This window comes from Chrysoperla carnea, chromosome 1 (assembly GCF_905475395.1).
Source record: "Chrysoperla carnea chromosome 1, inChrCarn1.1, whole genome shotgun sequence".
NCBI classification, from domain to species: Eukaryota; Metazoa; Arthropoda; class Insecta; order Neuroptera; family Chrysopidae; genus Chrysoperla; species Chrysoperla carnea.
This window is the reverse complement of record NC_058337.1, coordinates 57,800,631-57,825,935: the sequence shown is the minus strand read 5'-3', so window position 1 is coordinate 57,825,935 and position 25,305 is coordinate 57,800,631. Positions and strand designations below refer to the sequence as shown.

Sequence of the window (25,305 nt, the reverse complement as noted above, 5' to 3'; positions counted from 1 at the left end):
GTTACTGTAGTTGTTGGTAATACTTTACATATTTATTTTTAACTTTGTGAAAAATGTTTATCATGTGTTATATGTTTAAATTTAGCTAATGATTGTGTTGCAATCGAAATATCGATATTTAGCGAAATGTAAGTCTGTTGTATGTTTTCAATTGTATTTTTTAAATAGAATTTCTTAATATACAATTTTATTTCGAGTTTTGTGGTATTTATTTCAATAATTATGCCTCAACTCAAGTCAACAAAAATGAATCCTTATTTTGTTTAGAAATTTTCCCATACATCAATAATTCGAAATATACGACCAAAGATCTATTTTTTCCTTTCGCATGCAGTACTCATGTAATACAAGTTTTCGCATTTTATATTTTTAAAATTTTCCTTTAATCCTTTTGATAAGTATAATTTTGAGGAATCACTACTGTAATAATACGCTAGTTAACTCATTTCATAAGCCCAAATCATATAAAAATTAAGACTTAAATTAAAATTTAACGTGTGTTTCACTTTTTTTCAGCATTTTGGTCATTTAATGGCTCATGTTGATCCTTTGGAATTAGAAGATAGAAATGGTAATGCATTTTTTTTCACTATTTTTAAATAATTTCTTTTTATTGTAAAATTAAAGAGTTTCTGAAAAGTCAACACTATTTTTCCATGACCCGGTAATATTTTTTTGAAAGTTTTGGCCTTTATTTGATCCTATTAAGATAATTGGATTAGGACGCCTTGAAATTATCATCAATAAAATAACCATTAGCTATCTATCGACTGCCGTCTTATCTTCCTAATAGTACATCAAATAATGGATATCCGTCAAATTTAAGTCTGCGAGGGCGATCAAAAACTTTCCTACTCGCATGAAAGAAAACACCCCACTTACAAGAAATTTGGTAGGTAAAAAAGTTATAAAGCTAAGCATAATGAAGCCAAGCCAATTTCTTAGAGTGTGTTTATCAATGACAATGTATGCTAATGGGTGACGGGACAAATATATGTAAGAAAAATCCATGCTCAACCCTTTTTGCAAAAAGCCCTCTAAAAGTCTGAAAAATTGGCATTGTAAGGCAGGTAATTCAAGTATAGTTGAGAGTTTAGTATATTGTTTATAATAAAAATTTCGGGAGTGTTCACAAATTGAAGAAGAGTTGCTTCAGTGGTTAAAGATCGGCCAAAACTTACATACAACTGTTGCAATTGAGTTGCAGTTGCATTGCATCGATGGTCAAATGGCTTTAGACAAATACACGAGCGTTATCAGTAATAATTTATGTTCATTACAGAGTCTTGGAACTTCAACAAAAAACAAGTGATAACTAAGCTAAATAGTTGCATTGGTAAGTTCCATAAAGCTGATTTATTTTGATAACGAAATATACAGTAGTAATTTATTCCTCGTAAAGCTTAAGCTTGTATCCAACGTATAAAAATCATATTTTGTTTTTACATGCAGTGGCCGATTGTGATACTACATCAGCTCCGTTAAATCTTTTTGTAATGCTTATTTCTTTTTACAACTTTTTGGGTCGAATTTTCTTAAAAACCGTTAGTCTTACGAAAAAAAGTAACTGTATATTTTTTATAGTCAATTTGCTGATCTATAAATTTGATAACCAGTATTTTTTCGACAACAGTGACCGTTAACGAAATATTCGCGAATTATCCTTTTTTGACACCGGGCAACTTTTGTAGCGGCACGCGGATCGATGATGAGTTTTGTAATTTTCATGCAAAAATCCAGCTTTCCGGGAATTTTTTTGAATTGAAATGCCTTTATTCTCTGTATTATGATAACATTTCAGTCTTTGACAAAGTTTACAATGGATAGAGATAAAATGACTTTTTTTTAAATAGCTAAATTAGGTTCTATGGAAAAAATGATCAAACTACCTTTTTTAACTTGGATTGCTGATGATGTACCAAATAGAACGTTAGCGCTAGGAGACATTCTAAATCGTTTCGAAAAAGTATATTGTAAATATATTGGTCACCAAGGTGCATACACGAATCAACTGGCAATCAAACAATGGTTGGTGCGTGAATTAGAATCCCCGGGTGAGAAAGTCACAAAATTGGAGAAACAGATAGCACTTAAAAGATTAATCAAAGCGACAGTGTAAATAATTATTTAAAATTTTTTTGATAATTTTGTATTATACATATTATAACAACTTTTATTTGAGTCATTCAAAAATGCTTTCTCAAAGAATTATGTATATCTAACCAGTTTGTGATAGGTGTGATGTCTTTATTTCTTTATAGTCGGTACCAGTTAAAAAATTTGCACTTAACCCACACAGACATTACCGACATCACTTCTAAGTCTCCATGTGTACGTAGGTCTGACACTAATGATCGAGCAAATGGCTTGCAATTTCAACAAGAATTGTATTTCATTTATTTTGAAAAGCTTCGTGGGTATACGGCTTACCAACCTCTATTATATGTGTCATTATGTTTGCCTACCTGCCTCCAATACAAAAGCTCGGAAAACAAAAAAAATGCATTAAAAGTTCAAATAAAGTTCTAGCTGAAGTATTTGTGCACATTTTTGTTTTTTTTCGATTTTCTATGAAAATTTTAAAAAGGAATTTTTTTGTTCATATATTTGCTCCCGAGCGATAATTAAGCGATTTCCTATTTTAATTAATCATAAATTCAATAATTTCTATTAAATCCTATTCAAATCGATTTAAAGAGGAAATTTTTAAAAAAATAATTTTTTTCGATTTATGGTCAGTGAAAATTTTGAATGTGTTTCCATCGGAAGAAATAGTATATTAAAATTGGAAACTTGAAATTTCGACCCATTCCGATTTATTTTAGATTAATTTCAATTTGGGAAATCTATAGAAACTATTTGTTTAAAAAATAATAAATTTTATTATTTAATTCATTTTATACGGATGTCTAAACAATTAACACCGTTGTTTTTTAATTTTTGTTTTAAATTTGCTTTTTCTTTAGATTTGAAGATTTTTTAATTAAGCAATGGCCCGGAGAAATACAAATGAGTTTATCAGGATGTGAAAGTATTATACCAGCACTAGCTCAAATTATAGATACATCATCAGTGTACGGAGTAGATAGGATTACAATGGGACTGACGTTTCGTGGCCGTTTGAATATATTAGCAAATGTTGTAAAAAAACCGTTGGCCCAAATATTTACAGCATTTAATAGCATACTACCAAATCAAATAGTGAGTCTAAAAATTAGCTTTATTACCATCTTCTACACAGAGAAAAAACGAGGTAAGTTATCCAGTTTGCAGGGTCAACTTAAAACGCTATATTGTGATAGTTAATTACCATTAATTATCTTTGATAAATTAATAGCTAAAATTTTGTATGTGGGAACGAGGAAAACACAGAAGCCAAATTGCCATTATATATATACTCAATGTTATACTCAATGCATTATGAGTATTTTCCTTTTTTTTAAATTAAAAACTTTAAATATAATTTCACCTGTATAAAACAATCACTAATATCCCTGTTTAGAGGGTTTTGGAAGGGAGATAGGTGAGAGGGCAAGGGAAGTGAAGGCTATATCGCGATGGTCTATACTTTCAAACTCAGCGAAGCGGGTGGGTATCATGCTAGTATAGTAGTAGTTACAATGATACAGTGAAATGTCAAAAATGTAAATTTAATTGTTTTTAATCTTTATAAATTATAACTAATGTGATATTTTGATGTATGAGCTATGTTATCGTAAAATTTCATTCAAACAAATTCACTTTTACATTTGTAATAAATAGTGAAGGGATATGTGTGTCCTATTTTAAAAGTTTTTCCGTTTTCGATTAAATCAATACCACGATAATAGGACACATGCCTTTAAACAAAATACCATTTTTTTATAAATACACAAGATTAAAACACTTGCGTGAATGTGGTTGTAAAATATACCATATTATCGAGACGTAAAGGAAAAAAAATTCGAACTACAGTGGTTAGCTTTTTAATGTATGAGTCAATTGTTTTAGGGTTCGGGCGATATTAAATGTCAATTAGGTACAACAAATGAATTTTTAAATTTAACATCGCATAAAAATGTTCGGATATCTGTCTCGGCAAATCCAGCACATTTGGGTGCAATAGGTGCAGTTGTATGTGGTAAAACACGTGCCCAAATGTTCTATGCAAATGATTTAGAGGGTAAACGATGTTTGCCAATAATCGTACATGGTGATGCTGAAATTACTGGATTGGGTGTATGTTTTGAAACAGTTAATTTAAGTAAATTACAACATTATGGTACACATGGTACAATCCATTTAATCATTAACAATCAAATGACTGGTACAACAGCGACAGGGCCACTGCGTTCAAGTATTTATTGTAATAGTATTGGTAAGTGATTAAGTAAAAAACCATGCAAATACTAATGATATCACAATAGTTTATCCTTTTATAATACAAACTCAACAACTATACACTAATATTAAACTTAAATAAGTCGACATTAATATTAATAATTAAGTTTAATATTAAACTTAATAAGTTTCAACTGAATCGGACTTTGACACACAAAAAATAGTACAAATAATATAGACAGAAAAAATTGGTTCAAAACTTGTCGATTCCAAATATCGTCAGCCAAAAATATTACGTGTAAATTTGAAATTATTTTTGAGACAATTTTTTTGCAAACAGTCTTATACAAAATTTCTTCTAACAAGTTGCAGATCAAACACAAGTACTTTTTATGTGGAATAAAATACAATTACCTTGTTTTGCGTAGAGATCTGTATTTTGTTATGGCATAATAAAAACGAATTTAAACAAATAAAGAGCGAAATAACATACATTTTCATTTTGCGTTCAACATATTTTTTATTGCACGAAGGCATGCATTTTTCCGCAAGCTAATTTTCGCAAAATTTCCTTGTTTTTTGAGCAATCTGCCATAGAAATACTTAATTTTTTTAATTATAATTTTCTGGTTGAACATTTGTTAAACGTGAAATAAACATTTTACTAACGATGCATTTGGAAAACGTATTACAAATATCTTTTGATTATCTCCCATCCAAAAGTGAATTTAAGGACGTTCATTAAAATTACAGAAATAAAAGTTATGAGAAGCAAGAAAACCCAAAGATATTAAAAATATAAATTGCATACTGCTATATTACTTGGAGGAGTCTGGAGTCGAACGCAAGCCTACGGTGCCGAGAATGCTCATAACGCCAGTTTTTTTAGGTAGCGCCAGCTTGTATATGAAGTATTACATACATGTTTCAAATAAATTATACGACCTTCAAGAGGATTCCATAACAAGAAAATTTGGGGAAAGTTCTAGAGAAAATTCAACTTTATAGAGAAATCTAAAGCATTCCCGAACCTTTCTAGAACAATTTCATAATATTCTTGAACATTTTAGAATTTCTCTAACCTTCAAAAATACAATAGCATTCGGGAACGTTTTAGCACCTTTGTGATGATTCTATAACATTCAGGAATATTCTAAAAAACTCTCGAACACTGTAGGTGTTGGGCGTTTAGACACAAAGTCGGCAACATTCTGTAACGTTCTGACCAGACGTGGGAACTTTATTCTGCTGAACTGACTTTCCATATAAAGCCTTTGATACCTTTGGGGTAATTTCTTCACCACCGTACTTTCGAGACCAACCCATGCAGCTCAAAACCGAAACTTCCGCCATGGATAGGGGGAGGAGGGTATAGAAAGTTTCCATAACAATAACTCTCAAGGCATTGCGGGGTTTCGTTGTGGAGATTTAGTGGCATTCATGGGGAAACCACACTTTCTTTTATTATATATATTTATTGATTTGTATTAAAATTTTTAAAACCAAACGTATTGTTTTTCTTAAATATTTTTGTGCTGTAAATCAAAAATACGAAGTGATGATTTTGGTATATGGCAGAAGTGTTAGGTCAGATATACTTACCTAGGTAATCGAACCCGGACTAGACCGCAGACAAATTTTTACACTTCTTTCTATTAATTTATAAAATTTTTGTGTAAAAATTAGTTTCAAAAACTTGAATTTAGGTAATTGATTTAGGACGAACAATTGATGCACCAATCATACATGTAAATGGTGATGATGTTCCGAGTGTAATATATGCAGCAAAATTAGCAGCTGAATATCGCGCACGGTTTGGTGGCGATGTATTCTTGGATATTTTAGGTTATAGACGATTTGGTGTTTCAGAAACTGATTCCATGCAAACAGAACCAATTATATATTCAAAAATTAAAGAAAAACATCCAGGTAAATATTATAAACAATTTTTAATACAGACTCATATCTTCATGCACCATCTTGGTTTGTTGGTATTCTGATAACCACAGTTGATAATAGTGTCCGACCGAAGCTCGATTTTTGATATCGCTACAACCTTCGGCACAAGTCTAAGTCGAAGGCTTAAATGCTCTAAGAAATTTTGTTCAATATTGGCTACAAGATATAATTAATAAAATAAATTATTTTAAAACTTTAATGAAGAAGATGTATATTGACTGTATATAATACGCAAGTAAAATCTTACAAAAAAAAAAAACAAACAAAAAAATACTAAAATGGCAAAAAGGCGATGTAAAGCTGCTTTCTTAAAAAAAAAAAAAAAAAAAACTAAAATGGCAAAAATACGATGTAAAGCTGCTTTTTTGGTTTCACACTCTTGCAAGGGGTCCAAAAAAGTAGCTTTACATCGCCTTCCAGCCTCCATTTGTACTAGTTTTCGGAAAAGTATTTTCTAGAAAACTTTCTTTTACTTTTGTTCAAAATATTTTCGTAAGGCTCACTAGTTGGAGCTACCTACAAATTAACATATCTCTATCTTTTATATTTTTGAAGAAAATGGCACCTAAGTTTTGCCTTAATTTGTCTAACATTAGCAAAATTCAAAATTTTAATATTTTTGAAAACGATGTAAATTTTTCAAGCATATATCTCAAAAAATATTAGACATACGAAGCTGTGTGTTGGCTTCAACTGTTCAAATTTAATATATTTCCAAAATGAAAGCAACTTATGTCAAAAGCTCATATAGTTTTTGAGTTGAACTGCAAAAACTGAACCATACAATTTCCAAAAATTATCTATCCCTTGGTATCTACAGAAAAAAATATATAACAGATATTATATTAACATATTTCGCGGCCGCGGTGCTTTGTTTTATGACCATCAAGAAGACCAATGATTTGTTTATTATTTCGAATTAAAAAAATTTTTTTTCAGTATTAGAAAAATTTTACGATGAAATGTTAGCAGAAAAATTAATTACCGAAGGTGAATATCAGACATTTGAACAAGCGTTCGAAAAATCATTGAGAGCTGCATACGATCAATCTAAAGAGGAATCAATTATTAAACCAAAAAATTGGCTCGAATCATCATGGCAAGGATTTTTTGAAGGCAAAGATTTATTATATTGCGCACCAACTGGTATTCCCGAGGATACAATTGTACATATTGCTAAAGTATTTTCATTCCCTCCACCTGGTAGAAATTTTGTTGCACATCCTGTTTTAACTCGCATATTAAAGGGCCGTGCTAAAATGTTAGAAAATCGAGAACTTGACTGGGCAATGGGTGAAGCAATAGCATTCGGTTCATTACTTAAAGATGGAATCCATGTACGACTTTCGGGACAAGATGTGGAGCGTGGGACATTTGGACATCGTCATCATGTTATACATCATCAAACGTCACAATCGGTTTGTTTTTTTTAAATAATATTCTTCAAATCGATCCCGAGAGGTTTGTCCAAGTTTTCAATCCAAAAAAATGTTAATAAAACATGGAGCATAGATATTAGCAAAATTTCAAGATTAAATACTTAATTTCAAGTAATCAATTTGGATAAAGTTAAAATTATTAAAATAATATTTACAATTAGTCCATCGTTTAATTTTATAATTCTGCAGGGGGCCAAATAATAAACTTTCAGGTATTGAGACTTGAAAGTAAGATGTGGTTCTTATAAGAACTATAGACAATCTTTGTGTTAGGTTCTTGATTTGCATTCTCGGATTTGATTATACTTGTGCAATTGCTAATAGAGGTGGGGGGGGGGGGGTGATTAATGAAAAAAGGGTAAGCCTCCGAAATGATAGTTCTAAAACGGCTATTACGTTATACAAAAAGTATGTGAGGCATAGCTTAAAATTTGTTAGTGCCATTCAAGTGTTACATCTTTATTTCCACCAAATCTATTTAATTGATAAACGAGAAGTATTACAAAAATTCCCTTAGGTGTGGGCTGTTTTACACGAATGTGCTCTGTTAAAATACATCTATAAACGAACATTTTTTTTAGGCAAAATATTATCCATTGAGTAATTTGTATCCAGATCAAGCAGCCTATATTGTGTGCAACAGTAGTTTGTCTGAATACGGTGTCTTAGGATTCGAACTTGGCTATAGTTTAATAAGTCCAAATCAACTTGTAATGTGGGAGGCACAATTTGGAGATTTTTCAAATAACGCTCAAGTTATATTTGACCAGTTTATTGCATCTGGTGAACGGAAATGGATTCGTCAAAGTGGTTTAGTGATAAAATTACCACATGGGATGGAAGGAATGGGATCAGAGCATTCAAATGCACACTTAGAACGATTTTTAACGTTGAGCAACGATGATCCTGAAAATATACCGGATGCAAATGATGAATTATCTAGTTTAAAACAATTGTTGAATTGTAACATTATTGTAGCGAATTGTACGACACCCGCAAATTATTTTCATATTATACGTAGACAAATTTTATTACCGTTTCGTAAACCATTATTTATTTTGACACCAAAATCACTTTTAAGATTACCAGCAGCCAAAAGTTCTTTTGATGACATTTCTGGCCAAACAGATTTCCATCGAGTACTGCCAGAATCTGGACCAGCCAGCGAAAACCCACCTCGAGTAAAAAAGTTATTATTTTGCAGTGGCAAAGTGTATTATGATTTGGTTGATGCGAGAGCAAAAAATAATATAACGGATCAAATTGCTATAGTTCGAGTTGAACAGGTCAGGTTTTTATCTCAGTAATCAAATGTATATAATATGTCACGTGCAGAACAGTTTTAAGATATTTGGCACACGTTTAGAGGAGTGAAGTTAGAAAGGGCAATAACTTTAATGCTGTGTTCATGCGGGCAAATGCACGATATCATATGAGGATGTGTGTTCAAATGAGCAAACTTGCGCCGTCCTTAGACCTCTTTAAATCGATCTTTATATCCGTGCACTAGACAGCCTATCTGCTACAGCCAATGTGGCATAATATTAATGACTCCGCTAATGAAACAGTAGAAAGTTTATCACTATGTAGGCTAGCAAATAAAATATATTGTGTTACATAATTATTATTTCCCCCCTCTGAAATGTTTCAGATTTTAAATAATATAAAAAACAAACATTTAAAAAAATGAAAATTGACGCGAGTACATCTATACTGTATCTACATCCGATAATGACATACGACTTCAATTGTAGAATAGCTTTATGAGAAAGATCAACTATTATAACGACTCGTACGCTTATTATCTTGTTCGATCACTCGATCACTATTGGCAGGCCGATTAGCTACTCAAAAGTTTCAAAGTTCTGAGATTTGTAGCTCCCAAGGATACCCTATTATCTCCTCGAATATTGGCCATTTATTCTGATACACCCGGTTTGCCAAAACATAAGAAAAGAACGTTCATGAATAAATATTTTTAGTGATTACTTTCTTTTGCTTGCCAATTTTCACTTTATAGATGTTATAGTGTCTAAAAATGGAATGCAATTTATAATTCATTTTTATTTTTAGTTAGCACCTTTTCCATATGACAAAGTCCAAAAAGAGTTACAAAAATATGATCGAGCAATAACAAAAGCATGGGTTTCAGAGGAGCACAGAAATACAAGTGCGTGGTTTTATGTTGAACCACGATTCCATTTCCTAGGAGTTCATGAATTAAAGTAAATATATTAATCTCTATCCTCCAATAGATAGTAAATTCATTTAGTGCTATTCCCGTAATTTTCGTAAGATTTCGTACGGTTCTAAGGTCAATTAGATAAAGCAATCATAACTAGTTCAATTAATTAGGTACAGTTTATTCTAAGGCCGTTATTGTCAAGTAAAGTAAATATAAGGCTGTATTGCCAATCCAGGTGATTCTGTTGAAAAACATTGTATATACCCTTTTCTATACTCTGCCGTATTCTGATAAAAATTTGAATTTCCTAAAAAGTCGTTTTGAGATATAAGCGTTTAAAATTTTGTAAATTTTTTGTTTGTTTAATTATTATATTCACTTTACACAAATGTTAATCGGAGAGCGGATGACGAATTTAGGGAAGTTATTTTAAAAAAGTTGAAATATTGAAAAAACTGGTTTTTATCAATGTGTGAATCTAGAACCGTGAACGTGTGATTCAGGAAGCATATAAAATAAAAAAAATAAATAAATAAATATTTACACAAGTAAAATGATACATGAAAAAAGATAAATGAAAAATTACGAATATCAAGTCGATCGCATTGTAGGTCGGGGGCAAGGCACTTATACGCATCCGAAAAGTGCTCAGGAATATATAATCGAAAACAAAACAATTACAATATTTGCATTTTTTCACAATTATGTTGTCAGAAACGTTCGAAATGATCGTACGTATTCGAGAACCCTTGTCTTATCACTGACAAGCAACCAGTACAAATATCCCTGATGAAAAAAATATTCGAAGAAAGAATAAGTCTACATAAGTCTTAAAAACACTTAAAAGACTTAGAAACTCTGAAAAATTCTTAGGAACTCTGAATAACTCTGAATTGCTAAACGTTTTTGGGCTGTCTAATTCAGACTGATTAAGTCTGGATAACTCTGAATTTGACAGTCCAAAAAAGTTGAGAAATTCAGCGTTATTCAGAGTTCCTAAGACTTTTTCAGAGTTTGTAAGACTTGTTTTTTCAAATATTTTTTCCACCATAGATTTATAACTACGACCAACGACTACTTTGCAGGGAAATAATTTCGCAATGATTCTTGGTTCATTATCCACGGTGCTTATCGATCACTGCAGATCTTTAAAACACGCACATTGTTTGCTCACTCAAATATAACCTAACGGATGCTATACATTAGTACAAGATCCGAATTAGGGTCGACCTTCACCCATCTGTTTACCGAATGAAAGTTATTTTTTATGAAATGTAAAATATTAACAAATATTCCTGTAACGGGTTGCCTTTAAAAATATGGTCCAGACCATTTTCAATATAAATATCAAAACTTGGAAAGCTTGTAAACATTATTTTTGACCAATATTTTGTGGCCAATCATATGCCACCGTAATTGTAACAAAATTATCTTTATTTAGATATGCGAGTCAATGAATTAACAGATGCACGTAATTACTATTTTCAACTTGTATAAATGCGATAATAGTGAACGAAAAAAGGCAGACAACATAGCTGCTGCATATTCTTTATGGCTTTTACTTTCGAGTAGATCAAAATTCGTAAGATATGCAAGTCAGTGAAAAATTTCTAAAAATTTTACTCTTGATATTTTCACTAAAAGTAGTCTGGACCACATTTTTTTAGGCAACCCATTGCAGGGATATTTGTTAACATTTTATATTTCATAAAAAATAACTTTCATCCGGTAAACAGATGGGTGAAGGTCGATCCTAATTGGGATCTTAGACTACATCTAGTAGTACGTGATTTAGAATTTCATACTGACACTTGTTAAACAACGTATTTTTAATATAGCGACAATTTTCTAAAAATTTTTTCATGAATGGATTATTTTTATTCCAAATGATTGAATTGCAATTTCACATAATTACAATTCTCAATAATGCATTTTTTTCATAGGTACATTGGCCGCTTGTCAAGTAGCGCACCTGCAGCTGGATATCACCGCACACATCATAGAGAGAGAGTAAAAATGTTAGAAGATGCAATGGCTCTTTGAGAACAAGTGTATTAACGTTTTTTTGTATGAGTAATTTCTTTTTTTTCCATGAATGAAAACAAATGAAACCAATTACCTTGGACTATAAGAAAAAGGAAAATCATGAGCGTTTATTTATTAATGATATTAATCACGGGATGTTATGGATTGAAAAAAAATTTGCTTTGAAAGAAATGTTATTTAATTTTATAGTATTGTTTTGAAGTGCTTCTTTAAATTATCAGAAATAACAAAAATATGTCTTTTTATAATTTTTTTCAATATAATTTCCTGATTATTTGTTTAAAATGATATAGACATAATCAGTGACAATCAATGAATGCCACTCGCATACATCAAAATGTGTTGATTGCTTATTTATCGTTTGTTTAATAGTATGAATGAATTACGTTTGTATATTCTTGTTCGAGTGTAGTTAAAGGAAACAAGGAACCATTCTTTTTCAAAATTTAAAAAAAGAACAGAAAATGGCCAGCATAAAACTTTCTCATTTCTTTCATAATTGCCCCAACAGTTCTTTATGTTGAATTTATTGAAAATCTATACCGCGTTTGTGTGTACTGTGTAAAAAAATACATGTATACATGCCTTAGTATGGTTTTAATATTAAATAATAAAAAATATGAGTTGCAAGTGTTGGCTCTGCTACATAAAAATTGTTGTTCGCAATTAGAGCGTTATCCAACGTAAATGTAAAACAAATGCAAGGAATAAAACTTTTGTTTGTATGCAGTATAGGGAAAGTGTGAATCTGTTAAAAAAATCGGAGCTACTATTTAAGATTTCAAAGCCTTCACTTTCCACCTCTATCATAGAAGCAACTATGGAGATCTGCATCATTTGTCTGAAATTGATCATCATTAGGTGATTACTTCAAATAAATGAACTGTCCCTTTTTTATTTTTCGTTTTACTGTTGCGAAATGATCCAAAAAATAGGAGGGGGGATTTTGAAGAGAAAAAAAAGTTTCTAAAAGTTCCCTGCGGAAGTAAAATCATATAGACAGAGTATCTCTTGGCGGTAAAAGTCAATAGGCTCAAGGATAAAGGTAAAATGAAACACATTTGTATAAGAGCATGGCAAATTTTTTAATTATGTTTGCGGTTTAACATATTTTCCTTGAATCCAAACTCGGTACATTTTTAAACGACGACTTCGATTCACTTGTAAACGTCTATCAACAATATTTTGTACTTCTTTAAAACCATTTTCGATAAAAATTGAACGAACTTCATCTTGGGTAAAAAAATACACTCGTGTACCGTCACCGCGAACATAAAAATTTTCAGCTAAGCATCGACCTGGTTTAAATCGCAACTGTGCTAAATCATAGCGACCATAATCACGAAATAGTACTAAACCACCAGGTCGTAAATATTTAAAACATTGTTTAATTACATGGCTAGCTTTTTGTGGCGCAATCGCTGATAAAACAAAGATTATAATGATTATATCCAAAGAGTTCGGTTGAAATGGAACAAAGTCATTCCATGAATCTATAGTCACATCTAAAACGAATGCATGACATCGTTTTTCGTATTCCGGCGATTCTTTTAAAATGTTTATTGCATTCGATGAAAAATCACTACAATAAACTTTTAAATTTTCATTTTTATTATATTGTAAAATTGGAAAAACGGTGTTACCAACTCCACATCCAATTTCAAATATGGATTCTGGATTAATATCAATCGTCTGACTTGATTTAATATCGTCCCGTTGTACTCGTTCAGGAGCATCGAAATTTGGCGCAAGCTCTGGAAATTCTGTGAACAACCAATGCCGATCCTTGAAAAATCGATTTTGATGTATGTTATAAAAACTATTCCAATATTCGTGAGCGTTATTCTCATAATCGTGAATGTTTTCTGAATTCAATGTTATTTTTGAATTTTTTAAAATTTTTAATTTTGCTTCATTTTCTAATTCATCTGTCCACTCCACATCATCCCACGCATTGTGTTCGAATACCTCGGTTTCATCTTCTAAATATCGATTACCAAATTGAGGGCGACGATCTGTATTTTCCAAATTTTCCTCCATTTAATCCTAAAATAATAGTTGTTAAATTTGGCGGTTAACGTTTACTTGAGTCTTACCAACTTACTGTAATTTAATTCAAAAAAAAATTATTGAATTTGTGTTTTTTTTTAAGCTGTAGAGTTTTAATATGCTTATAATGATAGATTTTTGTAATTATTCGATATTTAATTTCAAAAAAGTTATTTTAATATCTTTATCTTGTTCTGGATACAACTTTTTAACGAAATATTTCATAAAAGTTTATATTATGGAGCAACTAGGAACATGTACCATGTTGACAGAAAAATAATAAAATAATGAGTATGAGAACGCGTTATTCATAGTCACACTTTTGATATAAGCTTTACGAATAAATATGTTCATATGGATCGTGGGGATAGTGTATCGACACGTGTTATATGAATTTCGGATTTTACGTGTTTATTAGCCGATCTGTCGGTTTCATATTACAGAATAGTAAAATGCAATGCTCACCGTCTTTAACATTTCTCATTTTCCTCCATATTTTTTATAGCAAAATGGTGTTCAGATCGCAGTCAATCTTAACTTCAATAAAGACATGTTTATTTATAAATACTGCAAAGGATCTCGCACTAATCTTATGGAAATTCTGATAGTCCTGATCAAAAGTCTCAATGGACACGACTATCAAAACGAATTTTGGTTATGATCGTTGGAATATGAATAATCACTGTATAAAACTATGGACGTTCTTATGTATAAGACAAAGAAAGAGTCTTCACACAATGTATTATTCGTGATGCACGCGAAATCATGTCATTTGATCTGTAGTTGTATATGTGTATACACGAACACAGCCGGTTAGTATTATCACTTGAAGTTGTACACATACGATACAGTGCGCATCACACCCGGTACATTCTTTGTTTTATGCATAAGAACGTTCAAACAAACTCTTCCTACTTCATATATTTTAAACGGCTAACGAGATAGTTGTCAAACTGTATAAGGGTCTAATAATAAAATTGTAATCGAAATGTACTATTTACGCCATTTGTAACAGTTAAATAATTAAAATTAAATTATTAGTTAAATTATTTTGTTTATAATGAAACTAAAATCATGAGTCGAACTCTCACAAGTCTGGGAAATTTTGAAAATATGTTCAAAATGGTCGCCAATACTGTCCAAATTTTTCGGAACATTTTCAGTTCTTACTTGCTGTCTGTACTCATAAAGCCAAAGGTAACTATGAATACGGTCATGTAATCATAACATCAACTTGAAACTTGAAACCACTTTTCATTTTAGGTTAAAAATGGCATTTTATATTCCAGGTTAGTTGATAAAAGAATAATAAATAATAATTTATTGTTTAATTTTTATTATTTTTCTTTTAGAAGCGAAAATCCTGGAACCATTAAGATTAGATAAAACCACCTCATTACTATCATTAGAAAATTTATCCGAAGTTTTAAATGATGTTGAATTGTCGGATCAAAAATGTATCCTTTGTCCAGAAGAATTCAATTTAAGAAATAACGATACATTTTTAAAACACTTATTTGAAATACATCGACTAGTAATCGCAGATGTACATTTAATAGCGGATTTTGTAGGGTAAAATTAAAATGGCAGTAGAGGAAAGACTTGTACCTAGGGATAACTTTATCCACTTTTTTTTTTCTCTTTTAAATTATTTTTAAAATAAATATAATAAGAATAATCTACTATTTGAATTTCTATTCTTCAACTATTTTGTTTAGTTTAGCGCTAAATACTAACAAGATTTTTAAAACGAAATTTAAAGGTAAAATTGCCCTGTGCCCTGAGGTACGAGCTTTTTCCTTAGAAGTTAAGGAAGTTCCCTCACCAGTAATAGAAAAAAAATAAATTAGTAGAAAATGATCCAAATTTTTAGTATGTTGTAGTTAACGATACATATTATTAAATCAAAAAAAAATTTGGGTATCTTATCGATCAATTAAGAGAGTAATTAATAAATTAAAAATACACTAAATAACATAGCATGATATGAGGATGGTATGTTATTTAGTGTATTTTTAATTAATAAAAACTCTCTTAATTGATCGATAAATACCCAAATTTTTTTTTGATTTAATAATTTTGATAAAAATTTGGATCATTTTCTACTAATTTATTTTTTCTATTACTGGTGAGGGACCCTCCTTAAATAGTTTGAAATAGGCTGTTGACTTTTTATTTTGTAGATATATCAGGTATTGGCGACATCGATTTGTTGATCATAAGTTAGAGGATTTTTGTACAACTATGTTATTAGATAAAAAACCAGATGGAACATACTCGAAAGATGAAAAATATTATTTACTATCGGATGTTATTTCAGAGGATAAAACTTTACGATTTGAGTTACAACAAAATCGTTTAGTTAGTATATTATTTTTTGTTTTTTATCTAAGGAGATTTGATCGGAATATCAACAAATTTGGCAATTTTGAAACTCTTTTCTTATTGGGTTTTAAAATCATGTCACAAATATCAACCATCATCTTCGATAAAACAGCTGTTTTTTGTTTAGCAAATTTTTTGCGTCTGGTCAAATAAATCATTTTAATATGATATTGTTGTGAAAACAGTTTGTGAAAAACGGAAATGAGGATTTTTAATAAAAAAAACCAGATAGAGCATCTCTTAGCTGGAAATCCCATTCAAAATGCGCGTCGATATCATTTTCTAATCGAAAATAATTGCAAAAATCGAACGTTTTGTACTTGGGATATAATTATTCTTTTTTTAGAACGGCATTTCTTTGAAATTCATAGTTACAAGTTACAATACAAGCAACAGAATGCTATCTACGATCAAACACCATTAAGTTTATAAATAAGTTAATAATAATAAGTTATTTTAAATTAATCAAAAGGGTTGATTTAGGAAAAAGTATTAGAACAACATCGTAAAGAACGTGCAGATAATGATTTTCAACGTGAATGTTGGTTTTGTCATATAAAATATGTTGGATCACGGTCAGGTTTTATAAGTCATCTTTCTGAGAGTCATAACATGCAACTTGGTCAGCCGGAGAAATTAGTTTTTACCACCGATTTACTCAATGTAATTGAAGGAAAATTAAATAAGTAATTTTTTTGTATTCGATAACATTTTAATGGCAATTTTGTAAGATGATATTTTTTTTAGTTTTCAATGTATTTATTGTGAAAAAATTTTCAAGGATCGAAATGTTTTAAAAGAGCATATGCGAAAAAAAATGCATAAACGTATTAATCCGGAGGATAAAAATTATGATAAATTTTATTTAGTTAATTACATGGAAATTGGAAAAACTTGGCAAAATGTAAGGACAAAATTTAGATATAGAACCTAGGCTTAAAATTTGAGACAGACACTGACCAGATTCTGTAACTTTATTCCGTTTTATACCATGTTTTCAAGGGAATCAAGGATGCGTTATGTAGGTTTTTGAGAGAAAATGGCAGGGGGTGAAGTGTATATAGAAATTTTGTTTTATCTTTTTATATTTAATATTGTCTTGAATATCCAAAGAGTTGGATTACATCTTGCTTTTTATCTTTAGATAGATAATAATCCAGTGCAGTTACATAAATTGAAGAGAGGTGACCCAAAAGTTTGTGACACTAGATTTTTTTATTCATTAATTCAATAGGGGATTGTTTAGACACCCAAATCTGATTTTGCGTATTTAGAAAATTAACTCTTTCGCCTATCTTGGAAAATCACTTTTTTGCGTTTTGGCCCATATCTTGCGTTTTATCCTTTAAAATTTGGTGTCGTTGGACTTACCTAAATTTTATCTTCAAACGCTTTCATGTCAAAGTACACGCTACGATTGATAGGAAAAAGTTATTCGTGTCGAAGTCAACAATTTTTTCGTGAATTTCTTTTTGTAACGGTTTTTTGCAAATAGTTTTTTAATAGTGTACCGCAGCACTATTGAGTGAGGTCGAGTTCGTAAAAGTTTAAATGTAAAAAATGTTCCTTATAAAAAAATAAACAACTTTTGTTTGAAACATTTTTTCGTAAACTTTTTTTCTATCAATCTTAGCTCGTACTTTGACATAAATCTGTTTGAAGATAAAACGCAGACAAGTCCAACGACACCAAAATCATCAAATTTTAATGAATAGAACGGAAGACATGGGTCAAAACGCTAAAAAAAGGCATTTTCCAAGTCGGTCGAGAAATCGTCAATTTCGCGAATACGCAAAATCACATTTAAGATCCCCAAACGATCCCCTATCGAATAAATGAATACAAAAATCTAGTGCCACAAAGTTCTGGGTCAGTCCGCAACTGCACTGGAGTATAAGAACAATAATAGTTAATTGTCCGTATTTGAGTTCCTTGACAGGCAACGGCTACAATTAGATATTCAGCGATTATTTCCGTTTAATGCAGCTAATGTGTGTCTGTAAATCTAGTTGTGTAAAAAGCCTTATAAAAACAGTAATTTTTTTGGCAATATGTAATCGCGTCGAATGGATTTTCTATTGATTTCTTTTTTTTACTATAAATCTTCTAATTGATTACTCTGTTAATATTTAATTGAATTTTTAGAAACAAAAGAAGTTTCATAAAAACTCTCAAGCACCAATAAATAAATCACGTTCAATCGATAACGATTCCGATGATGCTGACACAGATAGTGATTGGTCTGAATGGAATGAAGAGTATGTTACAAATATACATTGTTTATTCTGTGATTTAATCGAATCAGATTTTGATTTAATTTTAAATCATATGACCACCAAACATCATTTTAATTTTATGGAAATCACTGGTGATTTTAAATTTTATGATAAAATACGTTTAGTGAATTATATACGACGTCAAATTTATTTACGTAATTGTATATATTGTGATATTAACATTGATACCAATGAAAATTTACAAAAACATATGACATCTAGTCAACATTATCGTGTACCAGATACAAGTGTCTGGAATCATGTCGAGTAAGTATGTCAAAAAGTCTTCTATGGTCGCGTGATTTTATAAATAGTTATCTTATCAAAATTTGAGATTTTTTACCATGAAATTGTCTATGGAAAATCTTCATGGATAACCTTCTCGAAAAAAAAACATAGTGAGAAATCTATCTTCTATTAATTGTGAAAATTTGGAAAGTGCTAAATTCTATATTTAGAGAGCTTAATACAGTACTCAAATATTTTTATACGCTGTATATATGTAATATATATCAAGGTATACTAAGTTTAGTCCCAAGTTTGTAACGCCTAAAAATATTGACGCTACAAACAAATTTTTAAATAACAAATGTTATCTTACAAGCTTTTTATTAATTCGCTTCCGTGTCTGCCTGTTTGTTCCGATGACAATCGAATATTATGTCAAACAAAAAGTAATAGAAATAGGACGAAAATGCAAATTATAATGTACAAGCTTTTTCTTTAAAGCATAAAATAATTTTGTCCTCTTCTGAGTCACCCAAATATAACTGTATTAGAGCTTGAGTTGCTCAGCTGTAAGGATTGCATTAAATCCCTAAATATTACCGAATGGATTTGAATATAACTTTACAATAATAGAGCTCATACATCAGAATTACACATAGGCTATAATTTATATAGATACTCAATTACTCACCCGCTTCGCCGGATAATTTCAATTTTTAAAGTGAATTCATAATAGAAAATATTAGTGTAATGGAAGGGATATTAGTGAGGGCAAGGAAGGTGAAGGCTATAACGCAGTGCTCTTTACTTTTAAAGTGGAAATTGTCCAACAAAGCGGGTGGGCATCAGGCTAGTATAAAATAAAATTGAGATCCTCAAGCTTGTACATTAGCTATTTATTATATAAAAAAATATTTTCTGTCTTTTCAGATATTTGTTTCCAACGTTTGAAGATGATTCATTTTTATGTTTTTTAGATGATACTAATGTTAATGATGATTTAGAAACCCAGGAAAATGTTGTCGTTTAAGTTTGTAAATAAATTAATTTTCTTAATCATATTTTGTTTTTTATTTCTTGACCTTAATATTTATTATACCCTATATATCCATGAAATATATGAAGGTATATTAAATTTAGTCTAAAAGTTTGTAATGCTGAAAAGTAAAAAAAATATTGATTAATAATAACATTTCAGTCATTATAATAGCTCAAAAGCGGAAAATAGCGGGCTGAAATTTTGAAGAGAAACAATTTTTGTTTGAAAAGTTTTTTCATAAATTTTATTGGGAAAATTACTAATATTGTGAAGAAGTCAATATGGCAGTCATAACTCATAAGCAAGCAATCTTTAAAAAAAAAAATAACAGTGTTTCATGAAATTCCTAGAACATTGAAAGCGTGAGCTATTTTTATACCATGTATATATGAAATATATCATAGTATATTAAGTTTAGTCCCAAGTTTGTAACGCTTAAAAATATTGATGCTACGAACATAATTTTGGTATAGATGTTCAAAAAATCATCTAATTAGACCATTTCTGGTTGTATGTCTATCCGTCTGTCTGTCGACACGATAACTCAAAAACGAAAAGAGATATCAAGCTGAAATTTTTATAGCGTGCTTAGTATCGTAAAAAGTGAGGCCGAGTTTGTAATTGAGCAACATAGGTCAATTGGGTCTTGGATCCGTAGGATTCATCTTGTAAATCGTTAGAGATAGAACAAAAGTTTAAGTGCAAAAAATGTTTCTTATAAAAACATAAGCAACTTTTGTTTGAAATTTTTTTTTGTAAACATATATGTTCTATTAGTTATGAATGAGTGGCTATGTAAGAGTGGATATCTTTCTTTAAGTACGCGACGTCAAAAAAGAAACGATTGCGTCATCAACACTGTCTATACATGGTATTTCAACAGTTAACTCAGTCAATTGTCTGTTTTCATTTGTTTATGAGAGAGTTCATTCATATATTTGAACATTTGATAGTTGTAAGTTGCTATGGTTTCTTAATAACCATTTGTTTATTAAACGCCTGCTGAAACCCACTTTAAGCCTGCTATCGTAGTTTTATTAAAAGATACGCGGTCTCAAAGTAAACATTGAGAAATATATTCTACAAAAAATATACGTTTACATTTCTCCTTTCTATAAAATAATATCTTCAAAGTAAATGTTGTTTCTCTGGTAGACTCACATGAAAAATAATGTTAGGGCAATTATGCTTCGATAAAATTAAAAGCCATTACAATCAAATTTGCACTAAAGGAGAAAAAATAATAACTTTGAATTAAAAAATATATTAGCGCCGTTAACGTTAACTATAATTTAATATGTGGCGCTAACTATGAACTAATACAGACATTAATTTTTTGACAGCCCACAAACAAAATTTTCAATTGTTTTTTTCTTAGTAATTTAGTTAATATTTTTTGGAGGACTGAATGTACTATTAAAAGAAACAATGGTGAAGCGTAAACGAGAAATAACTGATGTGGAAAGAAAATTAAAAGTAGAATCACCAACCACTGTGTCATCTGATCAAGAATCGGTGAAAAGTGAAGATAATCAAAACTCACCACAAACAAACGAAGAACAGAATCATGAATCAGATGTTGATGAAAATTTTATTAAACAATTATTATCAACTCCAGAAGGTTAGTCCAGTTAATATAAGTCTTAAAATGGCATAAAATGTAACTTAAATATTTAATTTTTGGTCAAATTCTTTTTATTCTAAACAAATTATGAACGGGTCATCAAGTGTTAAGGCAAAGAATACAGATACATAACTGTATTCTTTGGTTAAGGCAATTTGGAGCAATAGATCGTATAAAATATTATTGTGTTTATTTGTAAGCTCTCCTAGTTTTGACGAAAGGAGATAGCAAATTAATCTACAAAATGCCTCCGATACTTTTATTTTAAACTAAAAGTCTGGCGTTAGCCTCCGATTCGGCTTCGGCATAGTAAATATTCACTTTTAGTCAGTATATACAGGTTTTTGGCTTTTTTGATATAGTTGCAGTCATGCAATGCATATTTGTCAATCAAAATTTGTATATACCAAGGTAAAATTCTTATGAAAGTCGTACAACTACTAATTCGTAATCAGAAAAATTGAAATCAGTTTTCTACCAAAAAATTTGGCTATCTCTCAAAAGAAGTTGACATGGTTCTGCACATTTTGTTTTTTATGCGACTTTCTAGCATAAAAACTTGCCAAGATATGGCAGTTTTGAGTGTTTTGTTTTTGGATGATTTTTAGCGAAAACGTTGAAAGTTGTATATTGTTCAAAAACATGTTATAAGAAAAAATAAATATCATTAAAAAAAATCGGTATGTGTTTCGATTCTGCACTCTGATCAGTACCGATAAAAATCATTTTACTTGAAGACCAAGTATTAATTGAAAGAAAATTTCAAACAAAAGTTGTAGAAAACATGATTCTACACATTTTGTTTTTTATACAAAACATTTTAGCATGGCCCAAAACTGGCGAAGAAATGCTTAAGTATTAATAATTTGTAAAAATGGTTTTTTGGTAAAAAGTTTCGAAAATTGATTTCAGCACATAAAAATTAAAAATTTAGGTGCAGTCAAGAATGGGAACTGTATCCATCGGTGCGTCATAAATTATTCATATAAAATTGTGAACAAAACAAATTAAAGTTTATTAATTTCATTGTTTAAATTAACGTTATAATCGTAATTCTTCTTAGCAACATAGTAAAAATCATAAGCCAACGATTATTGATTGCTATAATCGTTGAATCGTTTCTAACGACTTCTATCCTAAACAAAAATTCACCTTTGACCTAAAGATTTGAATTATAGTTGCCTCAACAGTTAACACCACATGAAACATTAAACAAAAAATTGAACTTGACTATAACTTTTTATGCTTATTATCTTATGCTTATTAAATGTTGTAGGTGCTGCATTTCAAAGTCGTATGCCATACGATAAAATGACATCGACTGAAGCGATTGCTTTCCCTGATATTGCTCAATCATCACTGCCAACCCAAAAAGTTTACTTAAATATTCGTAATCGTATTTTACAATTATGGCTAGAAAAACCTCAATTGCAATTGACAGTTGAGAATGCTTTTCAACGTATCGAATCACCGTATAATAGTGATAAAACCTTACTATATCGTGTGCATGCTTTTTTGGAGCGTCACGGCTTTATAAATTATGGTATTTTTAAGCATTTAAAACCAATACCTTCAAAAAAGTGCGGCAAAGTTATTGTTATTGGAGCCGGAATTGCTGGATTAATTGCAGCACGTCAAATGAGACAATTTGGTTTGGATGTTGTTGTTTTAGAATCGCGTGACCGAGTTGGTGGTCGTATTGCTACCTTTCGTAAGGGACAATATGTGGCTGATTTAGGTGCTATGGTGGTGACAGGTTTAGGTGGGAATCCTTTAACTGTATTATCGCGACAAATCAGTATGGATTTACATAAAATTAAACAAAAATGCCCCCTTTATGAATCGAATGGGGAAACGGTGGATAAAATTAAGGATGAAATGATTGAGCAAGAATTTAACCGATTATTAGAAGCCACAAGCTATCTATCGCATCAACTCGATATAAATTATGCGGGTAATAATCCTGTAAGTTTGGGACAAGGTCTTGAATGGATTATTCAATTGCAAGGAAAACATGTTAAGGAACGTCAAATATCCCATTGGAAATCTGTAATTGCATTACAAGAAAAATTAAAAGGAACCCATCAAAAAATGCTAGAAATTCGTGATAAAATGAACCATATTAAATTAATTTATGATAAATTGAAACGCGTCGAAACAAAACGAGATGTTGCTGATGAATTTTTATTTCGAAAAAGTTTTTATGAGTTAACACAATTTACAAAACAATGGGAAATGTTGTCAGAACAAGAAAAAGATTTAGAAGCGAAACTGATGGAATTAGAAAATTCATCACCTAGTGATGTCTATTTATCGTCGAAAGATCGACAAATATTAGACTGGCATTTTGCTAATTTAGAATTTGCAAATGCTACACCATTATCGAATTTGTCGTTAAAACATTGGGATCAAGATGATGATTTTGAATTTACTGGCAGTCATTTAACGATACGGAACGGATATTCATGTGTACCTATGGCGTTATCTGAAGGACTGGATATAAAATTATGCACAGTTGTTAAAAAAATTATTTATAATAAAAAGGGGGTTGAAGTTGTCACGATAAATTCTAGAAATAATTTACAGCACACACTAACGTATACAGCTGATGTAGTCCTCTGCACGTTGCCTCTGGGGGTGTTAAAGCTAGCTACTGCCCAAAATTCTGTGCAAGAAAATACTGTACAATTCATTCCACCTTTACCTGATTGGAAAACATCAGCAATACAACGTCTGGGTTTTGGGAATTTAAATAAAGTTGTATTGTGTTTTGATCGAATTTTCTGGGATCCTACGACAAATTTATTTGGACATGTTGGAAGCACAACTCCAAGTCGTGGTGAACTATTCCTATTTTGGCATTTATATAAAGCACCAGTGCTAATTGCATTAGTTGCAGGAGAAGCTGCAGCTCTTATGGAAAATATTTCGGATGACGTGATCGTTAGTCGTTGTATAAATGTTTTGAAAGGAATTTTCGGAAATGGGTGTGTGCCTCAACCTAAAGAAACGATTGTTACAAGATGGAGAGCTGATCCATGGTCACGTGGCTCTTATTCTTTTGTAGCTGTGGGTAGTTCCGGTAGTGATTATGATTTATTAGCATCCCCAGTTGTTCCTCCAACTCCAACATCCACTTCAGATGATAAATCTGAGGATGCAGCCTTAACAGAAGGCCGTGTTTTCTTTGCTGGCGAACATACAATGCGAAATTATCCTGCGACAGTTCATGGTGCATTTTTAAGTGGATTACGTGAGGCAAGTCGAATTGCTGAACAACTTTGTGGATGTCCATATAAAGCGCCAACTTTAAAGACTGCTTAAAATTAGCTTTAAACAAACTTGTATATTTTTTCTTTTGTTTAATAAAGAATCACAATGTTTTTAATAGTATGTTTAGTTTTATGTCCTGCACTCAGAAAAAATAACCTAGTAAAAATTACTCAAAATGTTTCTTAACGATTTGGAAAAATTATCTAAGTTACATTTTTTCTTGTTGAAGGGGAGCACCAAAAGTTGAAATAGAACATTAAAAAAAACAGTAAAATTTGAAATATTGTGTTAAACATTCATAACAGGAATTTGGTAAATTTTAAAAATTACTTTTTTGATTCGAATGATATTTTTAGGTTTTTTATACCATGTATATATGAAATATACATAGTATTATAAGTTTAGTCCCAAGTTTGTAACGCCTAAAAATATTGATGCTACAAAAAAAAAATTGGTATAGGTGTTCATAAAATCACCTAATT

General features: G+C 30.6%; 4 protein-coding genes across 6 annotated transcripts; 3 read left to right on the top strand and 1 right to left on the bottom strand.

The window, feature by feature from the left end:
* The first annotated feature begins 112 nt into the window (after window positions 1-112).
* LOC123301248 (2-oxoglutarate dehydrogenase, mitochondrial-like) lies at window positions 113-12,077 on the top strand. 2 transcript variants are annotated; one of them, XM_044883986.1, is made up of 11 exons: window positions 113-128; window positions 517-571; window positions 1,283-1,336; window positions 1,854-2,115; window positions 2,967-3,201; window positions 3,991-4,357; window positions 6,040-6,249; window positions 7,219-7,697; window positions 8,300-9,004; window positions 9,792-9,943; window positions 11,847-12,077. In XM_044883986.1, the coding sequence occupies exons 2-11, from the start codon at window positions 532-534 to the stop codon at window positions 11,944-11,946; spliced, it is 2,604 nt and encodes an 867-aa protein (XP_044739921.1). In that variant the 5' UTR covers window positions 113-128; window positions 517-531; the 3' UTR covers window positions 11,947-12,077. The 2 variants fall into 2 exon arrangements, with proteins under 2 accessions (XP_044739921.1, XP_044739928.1); XM_044883993.1 differs by lacking the exons at window positions 113-128; window positions 1,854-2,115.
* A 938-nt stretch (window positions 12,078-13,015) lies between these two features.
* Window positions 13,016-14,256, bottom strand: LOC123305027 (tRNA N(3)-methylcytidine methyltransferase METTL2). The gene is made up of 2 exons (XM_044886625.1): window positions 14,054-14,256; window positions 13,016-13,995 (listed from the first exon to the last, which is right to left on the bottom strand). Exon 2 carries the CDS (start codon window positions 13,987-13,989, stop codon window positions 13,039-13,041), a length of 951 nt encoding a protein of 316 aa, XP_044742560.1. The 5' UTR covers window positions 13,990-13,995; window positions 14,054-14,256; the 3' UTR covers window positions 13,016-13,038.
* Window positions 14,257-15,166: 910 nt separating this feature from the next.
* Window positions 15,167-19,948, top strand: LOC123305408 (zinc finger protein 277). 2 transcript variants are annotated; one of them, XM_044887114.1, is made up of 7 exons: window positions 15,167-15,287; window positions 15,351-15,570; window positions 16,182-16,359; window positions 16,867-17,069; window positions 17,131-17,287; window positions 18,529-18,926; window positions 19,865-19,948. In XM_044887114.1, exons 1-7 carry the CDS (start codon window positions 15,269-15,271, stop codon window positions 19,866-19,868), a joined length of 1,179 nt encoding a protein of 392 aa, XP_044743049.1. In that variant the 5' UTR covers window positions 15,167-15,268; the 3' UTR covers window positions 19,869-19,948. The 2 variants fall into 2 exon arrangements, with proteins under 2 accessions (XP_044743049.1, XP_044743048.1); XM_044887113.1 differs by having other exon boundaries at window positions 19,818-19,948.
* A 1,328-nt stretch (window positions 19,949-21,276) lies between these two features.
* Window positions 21,277-24,943, top strand: LOC123296727 (lysine-specific histone demethylase 1A). The gene is made up of 2 exons (XM_044878339.1): window positions 21,277-21,547; window positions 22,827-24,943. Exons 1-2 carry the CDS (start codon window positions 21,355-21,357, stop codon window positions 24,872-24,874), a joined length of 2,241 nt encoding a protein of 746 aa, XP_044734274.1. The 5' UTR covers window positions 21,277-21,354; the 3' UTR covers window positions 24,875-24,943.
* The last annotated feature ends 362 nt before the right edge of the window (window positions 24,944-25,305 follow it).